This window comes from Scylla paramamosain, chromosome 9 (assembly GCF_035594125.1).
Source record: "Scylla paramamosain isolate STU-SP2022 chromosome 9, ASM3559412v1, whole genome shotgun sequence".
Taxonomy (NCBI): domain Eukaryota; kingdom Metazoa; phylum Arthropoda; class Malacostraca; order Decapoda; family Portunidae; genus Scylla; species Scylla paramamosain.
The window spans coordinates 7,151,411-7,162,500 of record NC_087159.1 but is presented as its reverse complement, the minus strand read 5'-3'; the positions used below and the strand labels follow the sequence as shown (position 1 = coordinate 7,162,500).

The following is an 11,090-nucleotide window of genomic DNA, read 5'->3' as shown; positions in this document are numbered from 1 at the left end:
TACTTTGCAGCAAATGTCCCCCTGTAAAGCACTAGCATGTTCTGTAACCCACGCTGGCTGTACAAGGAAGCGCCCCAAGACTATAATTATGTAACCTGTATCCTTGAGTGTTGTGATGCCCTTACTCTGTTACTTTCAATATTTTTCCAGTCAATGTAGTTTTCAAGAGTGTTTTTCATGTTTCTAATGATAGTTCAACAAGGATTCTGTTTTATCAATAGAAAACAAACACGCAAAAGATAGAAGGAGACTTGGACCTCTATTATTGAATGCTTTGGTCCTAACTCGTCTATTTTCAAAAGGTTCATGGTGTAAGTAAGTCACTGGAGTATTCAAGGGTGTTTTCGTGTTTCTAGTGGTAGTTAAACAAGGATTTTGCATTGTCAAGAGGAAACACCCATGAGAAAAGGAGGTTGTAGGAAAGTAATGGTTAATTGTCAGCGGTGAATGGATGGGAAGATTGATAAGTGCTTTCAAGGGTGCTTTCATGTTTCCAGGGATGGATCACAAAGGATTCTGCATTATCCATCGGACACACCCATGAAAACTCGACTAATCACCTCTGTGGCCTTTGATAATATCTTGATCAGAGAACAGAGCGTTTAAATATACGGTCGTAAAAGCATTCAGGAAGTTACTATGATCTCTCGACTTCATTCATGAACTTTATTTACTTCTGACCTTTGACTTAATTCACCTCACGTAGAGTTAATACAAACCCTTGACTTCATTCCCACCACGATCTGAGTCACTACAGGTCCTCGACTTCATTGCAGTCACGTTGAGTCTATACAAACCTTCGACTTCTCTCACATAAAGAAAATTTATATCAAACACAGCACCACACCCCCCTCGACTTCATTCACTTCACGACGAGGCAGACCCTCGACTTCATTCACATCACGTCGAGGCAGAACCTCGACTTCATTCAAATAAAAGCTACATACATCAAAAAAGGCTGTACAAACCCTGGACTTCATTCACGCCTCATCACATCACTACAGACCCTCGACTTCATTCACTACAGTAATTTGTGTCTACAGTAATTCGTAACAGACCAAGAGCATCCACTACCACTTACCTACAGTCGACCACAGCCTGCCTATCACCACCTACGTACAGTGACAGTCAGCACCATCCTTTCCTGCACCCGCTACACCAACACCTCCCATGCACACTATGGAATACTTTACAAGAATACAACAACAACCTGAGACACGCTCCTGGAGAATGCAGAACACGGCCTAGACTGTTCCTGCTGACCACTACCACCAGCACAACCTTCCTTCCACCCTTTTCTTCCCTTCATCCTCCCCATCATTTACTTCGGTCCAATATAACGGCCCTGATATCAACTACAATACCCTTTCTTCGTATCTACTAAAGACTGTACATCCTCTTTTATCTACTACAACCCTGCAGCTTCATTATTTATCTACTACAGCATGCGCAGCCTTCCTCCAAATCTACCACAGCCTGAGTCCCTTTATCAACTGCAGACCCTACAGTCCCTATCCCTGTACTCCAGCCCATGTTGGCTCATTATTTATCTACTACAGCCTCCGTATTTATCAACTACAACCCGTGCAGCGTCCCTCCCTATCTATCACAGCCCATGTACCTTCTCTCCCCTTCTAGAACAGCCCTGCGATCTTCCTATCTACCACAGCCCATGCAATTCCCCTCACTTCTACAAACCTGCAATTTTCCTACTTCTACAAACCGTGCAAACTCACCCTCTCTTCTACAACCCTGCAATCTCCCTACCTTTCTACTTCAGACCGTGCAATCTCCCTTCGTGTCTACCACAGCCCTGCAGCGCCCCACCCTATCCACTACACCCTCTTCATCTATTCAGAACAGTCCCGTGCAGCCTCCCTATCTACTGCACCCTTGGTTACGTGCCCTCTAAATCCCTACAACAGCTGGCAACACTGACCTCCCCAGGGCTGGTCAACTTCGGTCCTGAGCCCTGAAATCCCTGGCATTGGACGAGGGGGGGTGAGGGGGCCCTGACGCACCTGCAGACAGGGGGGGCATTAGTCGGGGCAGGGAGGCAGAGTGGTGAGTGGTGTGGTCACAGAATGAATAAGAGAGACTTTGGGACGAGCAGGAGGTGGAGGAGGAGAACAAGAACAAGAAGAATTGGGAGAGGGAGAGGGAGAGGGAGAAGGAGGAAGGGATAAAGGATGCAGCGTTAGCGAAGTCGCACAGTCTAATGTTAAAATGAACAGAACAAGAGTAAAAATGTCATAACCGCTTGCATGAATAATAAAGAAACAGGTGCAAGACGCTAAAAAAAGATTGGGAAGTGCAGGAGGTGATAAAGGAAAGATACAGCGTTAGTTTCAAGTCTAAAATGTTAACATAATCTGAGGAACAAAAAGATGGACGCTTGTATAGAGAATAAAGTAGGTACAAGAAACTGAAAAAGATCTGAAAAGAGAGAGAGAGAGAGAGAGAGAGAGAGAGAGAGAGAGAGAGAGAGAGAGAGAGAGAGAGAGAGAGAGAGAGAGAGAGAGAGAGAGAGAGAGAGAGAGAGAGAGAGAAAGGGAAGAAGAGAAGGAAGAGAATGCAACGTTAGTGAATAAATGAAACTCAAGTCATGTCCGAACTGAATAAGATGAGTGAGGAAATACAAAAATGAAATAGACGCTTACAAGTAAAAAAAAAAAAAAAAAAAACATAAACAAGTCAGCAAGACCTGAAAAAAAAGAAAAAGAAAACAAAAGAAAACACTCCAGTCATGTCAAGGTTAAAATTAAAAGCAACAAAAAAAAAAAGAAAAAAAAAATCTGTCGTGAAAACTTGAAGAGTAAAGAAAGAGACCAAAAGAGGCAAAAAAATAAAAAAAGTACACAAAAACGTAAGCATTACCAGAGAGAGAGAGAGAGAGAGAGGAGAGAGAGAGAGAGAGAGAGAGAGAGAGAGAGAGAGAGAGAGAGAGAGAGAGAGAGAGAGAGAGAGAGGCAAAACACACAAACAAAGAACACTTCCAAAGCGCAACGAACAGAAACACGAAAGGCAACGCCATGAACGTACCTAAAACGGGAAGAGGAGAAAAAATAAACATGATAAACAGCAATAATAAATAAACACGAACATGGGACAAAAAAAAAGAGAAAAAAGAAAAAAGAGGTACCAAAGAGTAAAATATTATGATACTTTAAATGTATGCAATGAAACTTAGAGGAGGAGGAGGAGGAGGAGGAGGAGGAGGAGGGTTGGGCGTGTTGAGGTCAAGAGGTCACGGTAAGCCCAAAGAGAGGGAAGCAGTCAAGAGTGGTTTGATTAATGGAATGAGGTGTGTGTGTGTGTGTGTGTGTGTGTGTGTGTGTGTGTGTGTGTGTGTGTGTGTGTGTGTGTGTGTGTGTGTGTGTGTGTGTGTGTGTGTGTGTGTGTGTAGTGAACAGTTAGGCTCACACTGTCTGTCATGTTTCCACTTCTTCTATTAGTATTATCCAGCTCGCCTCCAAAATTCATTAATATTCTTTGCATGAACCACTTTTGTATCCACGAAGGTTATTCCGGATTTCCATGTCTGATTTTTTTTTCTTTCTTTCTTTCTTTCTTTTTTTTGCTACGTGGGAAGCTTAGTTTATCTATTTATATATTTTGTTAACTCTGTGTCCTACGGTAAGTGATTCTTTCCAACTAATATTTTTCATTTCCACATCTTGTATCTTGTGTGTGTGTGTGTGTGTGTGTGTGTGTGTGTGTGTGTGTGTGTGTGTGTGTGTGTGTGTATGCGAACCCAGTTGAGCGTGTGCGTGCATGGCTTTACTAGCAAGACATCGTCCCCTATACACTCTCTCCACTTCGTTACGAGCTTGGCCAACTCTTGCACGAAGGATACTCAACGTGTTGCCGCTACACTCTGCAACATGCTGCCCTACACGCGGCATACCAGCCTCCATCTTTTCTTTTTTTTTTTTTTACATTTTCTTCTCTCATTTTTTTTTTTTTTCCCATCCATGTTTGCTCGCTTTGGTGTATCAATTCTACGATTTTCTCTCGATGCCCTTTCATGACTCCTCACCATAATAATAATATGATAATTGAAACTGCACACTAAACACATTAGAAACACAGATACAGCTCCGCCAAGTGTCCACTGGCGATACAAAAACACATGACTACCAAACACATAACACACATACATATTCCACTCCCTTCACATGTCTATCGGGATAAGAAACACACAGGAACACTTAACACACCATAATACACATCAAAATCTCCTCAACTGCATCATCACTACACATAAACTCAACACTTTCACCTGCCCACGCACCTGCATTACTCAACTTATCAAACAAAGGATTATACCTGAACCCAAGATTATCAACACTACTGCAGGGGGAGAGCACAGTGCCGTAACTCCAGCGTCCAGGGAGGAAGACATCAGCACGTGCCGAGGTAGAGGTAGAGGCGGGGAGCAATGCAGGTGTCCTTCGCCTCGCGTGGCCATGCGGAAGTGTTGTATACTGGCCCGCTATAGAGTGACGGCGGGCGGGGTACTGTACCACCACCGCCACCACCACCACCACAACCACCACCACCACCACGTGTTCCTTTGTGCCTGACTCCTTGTAAGTATAGTCTGGGTAAGATGCAGAGTGGCAGACCGTATTTTTCCCTTGTGTGTGTGTAGAGAGTCGTGGTCAGAAGTGGGCTGAAGGAGAGTCATACTGTACCGCACTTTTTAACTCTTTAAGCATGTATTATAGCAAACCGTATTCTTTCCCTTGTATAAGTGTGGAACAGAGTCGTGGTGAGAAGTGGTCAGTAGGAGAACAGCAAAGTCATACCGCATTTAGTAAGTATAGGTACGGTCATATACAGAGCAGCAAACCATATTCTTTCCCGTTTCTTTTCATCAGTATTTGTTTTATGTACAATACCTATGGTCAATAAACAACGTGTCTATTTATCTATCTATCTACCTATGTGTGTGTGTGTAGACTCGTGTTCAGAAGTGCTCAGGACTCCGAAAACCCACCTCCCTCCCTTCCTCCGTGACTGGCTAGCGTTTCCTCTCAACCTCAAGCAGCGGTATTGCCCCTGAGAGTGACTGAGCGGTGGTCTTCTCGCGGCCTTCACAGCGATACCGTAACATAACGACGAGCATCATAAATATCATCTCATCGTAAACTGTTCCGGATTATTACACACACGCCACATTCAGTCTCGCCACCCCTTTGCACTTACACGTCAAAACAAGTAAGTAAATAAATAGACAAACGAACGAAAATAAATAGATAAATAGTAATGTTGTTGAAAATATTACGATGAAGAAAAAGAAGGACAACACCAACAACAACAACAGCAAAAAGGCAGAGAGAGAGAGAGAGAGAGAGAGAGAGAGAGAGAGAGAGAGAGAGAGAGAGAGAGAGAGAGAGAGAGAGAGAGAGAGAGAGAGAGAAGCGTCACATCAACACCCATTCTTTTCCTCCTCACAAACGTTCCCTTATCAACAAAACCACTCAGTAAACAAACTCAGTGCATACCCTCAGTCCAGGTGCGCTCATCAACATTTACCTGCTTCACTTTCTGTACCTGGGACTGGACTGCGCGGCTGGTGGAGAGTGGAGTGTGTGCATTGCCTTAACCGTAGCCAGGCCGTGCCATCCCCTGCCCGGAGGCGCCCCGCACAAGACGGCATGACGAGGCGCCTCTGCCACACTGGACTATTTGGTGTTCAGAGCGTCCTCCTCCTCGTGCTGACCGCTTTATTCCCTGACCTTTGCTGCGTCTGACTCACGCCGACACCATGACACGGTAACACTGTCACTCTCAGTCGCCTTCCGTAATTGTTGTCACCTTTGCAGTCTATGATTCATACTTAAATTCACTCTCAGACTCACTCACTCATTCACTCGTTCGCTCGCACTCGCAACCTCGACAGTTTCCGTAACTGTCAAACGCACACGCATACACACAAATAAAAAATACGTAATAATGGAACCAAGTACTCCAATTATTTCAATGATGAAAAACTGAAAAATACGTAACTGAGGAATAATGTCACAAAGAAAAAAAATATAGGTTTCCTAACCATTTTCTTTGCATTACATTACTTCACTTTCTGAGTCACTCGTCAAAAAAAAAAGAAGAAATAGAGAAACATGATCCCTTAACAAAGAACAAAGGGTTCAATAACATTATTCCTTACTATATTACTTGACTGACTTACGAATGTTCTGTAACTAATCAGACAATCTCTAAGAAAATAGAGAAATCTGGGATATGATCGCTGGGCAAAAAAAAATAATTAAACAAATAAATAAATGATGATAATAATAATAATATTAATAATAATGATAAAATTAATGGATTAAAATAAAATAAAAAATGATATAAAATTAAATAATCTATTAAACAAACAAGGTAAATATGGTAATCAAGTAAATTAAGTAAAATGAGTAAATAAAATAAAATTTAAAAATTAAATGCAAGTGAGTAAATAAATAAATCAAACAAACAATAACAAATAAATAGCAAATAAATCAATAAAAATCGACGATCAAGTCATAACCGTAGTACGTAAATCAACTAAGATCTGATTTAGAAATGTTAATTGTCACCGATGGGTGGCGCAATGCTGCAGGAGGGGACAGAACATCGCACGCACACACACACACACACACACACACACACACACACACACACACACCGACCCTCCAACAATTAATGAATGGAAATATATTCTGCTTGCATAAATTACCCTCCACTGTGCTATTCTAGTCCACATAAGTCAGGTGGCCGGGGCAGCACCTGCATCCATCAGCGGCCACATTCACACTGAAGGGCGAGGCCAGATTTAGTATATTTCCCGCCTATTGCCCGCTGCTGCACCACCCGCGTCCCGCTAGGTGGCTCCACTGTCACAACTTTTCCCCTTCCAAGATGAGTGAGCGCCCCCATAGACAAGGCTGGGTTAATACAAAGTTTCTACAGTTTTATACAATGGCTTGCTGTAAGTTTAGGGCATCGAGAGGTAACAGTAACAGAGGTAGTGATCGTACTGTCCCCTGCCAAATATATGCAGCTTAAAATTTGTCTAGTGTTGCTCATATGAAGTAATGTGTGTCACCCTGCCCCTGCACTGCCCCTCTAGCCTGTACTGGTAAAGCAAGAGGACTTACCACGACATCTCCCTTCCTCTCTCTCCATTTCTACGCAGAGGAAGAGGATGAGAGGAACGACGACAGGGAGGAAAGGGAAAAGGAGACGGAAGCAGCGCAAGGGGAGCAGAAGCACCACCACCGCCACCACCTTCTATTTATATTCTATTCACACTAAGCAAGAGGATACAAAAACAATGCTCGCCCTGAAAGCTGAACAAATGTTGAGAGACTGAATTACCTAACTATTAGAGTGCCGTTATTCTCTCTCTCTCTCTCTCTCTCTCTCTCTCTCTCTCTCTCTCTCTCTCTCTCTCTCTCTCTCTCTCTCTCTCTCTCTAATGCCTCCATCCATAAAGTTTCCTGCAAACCCTTCCTTCTTCAGTCTGTTATTTTCCTTCCACAGGTGCTCTATCAGACAACGAGGGAGAGTGGGGGGCAGGCAAGGAGGGAAGAAGGGAGGGAGGGAGGGAGCGAGGAAGGCTGAAGGAGCACGCATGATAAACATCTTTGGTGTTCATACGTTGTTCTTTCTTTCCTTCTCTCCTCCATCGCTCCCTCCCTTCCCTCCTTCTCCTTCACCCACTTACCCACCTGCCTCGTTACCTGCCTGACCTCCACCTGTCACCTCACTGACCTCCACTCGCACCTGGACTTCCCTCACGATCAGCAAACTCGGCCACTCGCAGCGCCCCTCGGCCCCCTGACGCCTGATCTGCCGCTGCCTTCGCTCTTCGCTCCCCGGACACGAAGCGCTGCCCAGATTTGGACAAGAGCCGCCGTGGATCCCGCCGTGATTACTTGAGCGTCACCTTTGCGCGCTGAGGTGAAATGTTAACACTGACTGTCGTTGCTTCTTGTGCTAATAAAATGATTTGGTGAGGATGTCGGACTGCATAACATATATTATCTCTATGGTATTATAGCAGAGTATAAATAAAAGACGAATAAATGAATAAAATAAAATATAAATACAATACAAATATATAAAATAAATGATAAATGTAAAACAGCTACTTATATTTTATTTATGGTAAAAGTAGTCGAGGACTTAAACTTTTGTCTTTTTATGGTTTCTCTACCTTTATAAAATAGTCTGGTGTAAATCAGAGTAAGGAAAGGCAGCAGTAACAGATGAAAAATTATTTAGTTCAAGGTTTGTGGTGACTATTGGTGTGTGTGTGTCTGCGCCGTAAAACAATTTGTCTAGAGTTCCTCACACGAAGTAATGAGTGTCATCCTGTCATTACTTAGCAGTTCAAGGTCTCACTCCAGCTAGTGTTGAGTTATAAATGGAAGGAACTAGACTCCATCACGATCACAGAAAGAAAACATTACCCGGTGCTACATTTGTGCATTATAAAAATAAATTCGGCAAAGCGTTAAGTATGAAATGCTTGTCATTATCGTAAATTCTCCAGTCAGGCTCAGTCAGGTGTCTTCGTGATGCGTCAAGTCCAGGTAGTAGCTATGAGTTGAGCAAAAAGAAAGCAAGTTAAATTCAGTAAAATATTAAGTGTAGAATGGACGCAATTATCTCAGATCGTCCAGCTCAGCCAACTGTACCTCCTCCGTGATGCGTCAAGGCCAGGCGGGGCGGCCGTGGTGAGGCGAACCAGACACGGGCGAGGGGACCCGGACTAATGAGAGTGAGGATCAGGGACAGGTGAAGAGGAGACATTTTCCCTGCACAGGTGTGGACGCAGGATCACTAGGGGGGGAAATTCCCGGGACTATCCAGGTGAAACTATTTTCCTTACTGAAATCTTACCTGTTTGACCAGATACCCTCCCTACCTACCCTCCTGCTCTCTCTCCTCCCCCACAGCCCTTTCTTACCTACTCACCATTTTCTTCATCTTCCCAGTAATCCTCTCATATGACTTCCAAGAATTATTTGCAACTGCACGTAAAGTTCGTCATCCTATCCCACAATCCGCCTCCCCCCCACCTCTCCAGACCCCAGAGAATGGCGAGGACAAGCAGCGCCACTCAGCACGTGACGAAAAGGCGAACTAACCGAGTGTCAACAAAAGCGGCAGGACGGAAGAGCGGACGGACCACGTGGTGTTGTTTACTTTTGCTCTCATTCCCTCCCGGGCTTCCACTCGCCACCCGCCTCTTTTTATTTGTCAAGGTTTTAGCACATCCTTTATGTTTTTCAATCCTTGTTCCTGCCTTCACGCCTGTATGACAACAGAGAGAGAGAGAGAGAGAGAGAGAGAGAGAGAGAGAGAGAGAGAGAGAGAGAGAGAGAGAGAGAGAGAGAGAGAGAGAGAGAGAGAGAGAGAGAGAGAGAATATTCATGGTTCTGCAATTTAAGTAACGAGTTCATGACAAATAAGAAGAAGCAGCAGAAGCAACACCAACAATAACACTACCACCACCATCAACAACAAACCTAACCAAGCAACGAGGCAACAATCCCAACACCTGAACACAACACAACACAACCTCCATCCCACCACCGCAGCATTGCACGAACCATTCCAACACTTCTACGACTCAAGTCCCCACAAACACACACACTGTACCCAACACCAGCACCTCCCAACCATCCACAAAATGAACAACGACAACTATAACAACAGGGAGAGTAAATTAAATCAGAAGCAGAGATAACGGAAAAAACAAGGTGATCAGAGGCGACCTAACGACTCTCAGGTGACAGGGACGTAGGTTATGATGACCGAAGTGTCCGAAGTGTGTCACAGAGTACTGGATCCCACTGATGTGCTTCCAGAGATCAAAAGGAGAAGCTCAGGCCGGTGAGAACGTTTCCGGTGCGAACGTTTGTTTATGCGACCTGAAGCTCCGGTGCTACATGAAGTGAAGGGAAAGGGCACCAAGCAAGCAAGCACGCAAAGGTCAAAGTTGTTGTGTGATATCTTCTTTTCAGTGTTGTAATACTTGGAGTCCACACATGACGGTACAGAGTGTGTGTGTGTGTTAACCTATAAACTGTAAGTCCTTCAGTATTTCAAAGTGCCACACACACACACACACACACACACACACACACACACACACACACACACACACACACACACACACACACACACACACACACACACACACTGCCGTCCTGTCATGTGTCCAGCGGTCATATAATCAGCCTTTGCCTGACGGTCGCCTCGTGCATTAGTGACTGAAGGCTTATTAGCGCCGGCCAAAGCTCCCTCCCCACACGTGTTTATGGGCCCTCTTTACTGCCCTCAGACACACCACACCGTCAGCGCCGCCACATCAGCCGCGGGGCCACATCACGTCAGCACACAGTTTGGGATTCCGAGCGGTCAGCACTATGTCAGCCCGCGAAGTCAGCAGTGGCACGAGGTAGAGGAATGCTGAAGTGGAGGTGCAAGTATGCCAGTCATGCCACCAGTGGGGTCCTCAACACACTGAGTCCACACACTAAGTAATGACTTGTGTTAAAAAAACGATGGATTTATATGCGATAATGAAAGACTTGCGGGTGATTTTCGTCCTTTTGTTTTCTTCTTTGGGGACAAGGAAAGTTGAGGGCGGCGAGACTCCACAAAGAGCCATTACTCATACGTGTTGACGTCCGCACCAGAATTCGCCACAATGGGCGTCCCCGGCCAAAACAACCGATACTCGGGGTGGCCGCGACAGCCCGGGGGAGGGCGCGACCCACTGACAACACGACCAAAACACTACAAGCGCAATAAATCGTCACCCACCGCAAAAATAACCCACCGCGTCGCGTGCACCAGTAATAAATGATGCAAGATGGAGGAAGGGGGAGCATGGCGGGTTGGGTTCGGGCTACATTTCACCTTGGTCACTTTCCCGTCAAAACTACAAAGAAGGAGCGAAAAATGTACGAAAACTTGAACCTCGACCAACGACATGGTGTGAAAATGAGTCACGCCCGTGACACTCATGTCCCTGTGGTGCACGTGCGGCAGCGGCTGGAGCCTCACGCCGGACCTTTGCGATG

The 11,090-nt window shown here is 45.0% G+C and overlaps 1 protein-coding gene across 6 annotated transcripts in view; it reads right to left on the bottom strand.

The window, feature by feature from the left end:
- LOC135103490 (transcriptional enhancer factor TEF-1-like) overlaps nt 1-11,090 on the bottom strand; it is a 126,299-nt gene that overhangs the window by 99,987 nt on the left and 15,222 nt on the right. For 3 of the 6 annotated variants that reach the window (XM_064009849.1, XM_064009850.1, XM_064009851.1), the window contains exon 2: nt 1,940-2,021. The exons of the other annotated variants lie outside the window; for them this stretch is intronic. In XM_064009849.1, coding sequence (XP_063865919.1) covers nt 1,940-1,988 — 49 coding nt within the window. In that variant the 5' untranslated portion in view covers nt 1,989-2,021. The remainder of the gene's footprint in view (nt 1-1,939; nt 2,022-11,090) is intronic. 6 annotated transcript variants of the gene reach the window in all.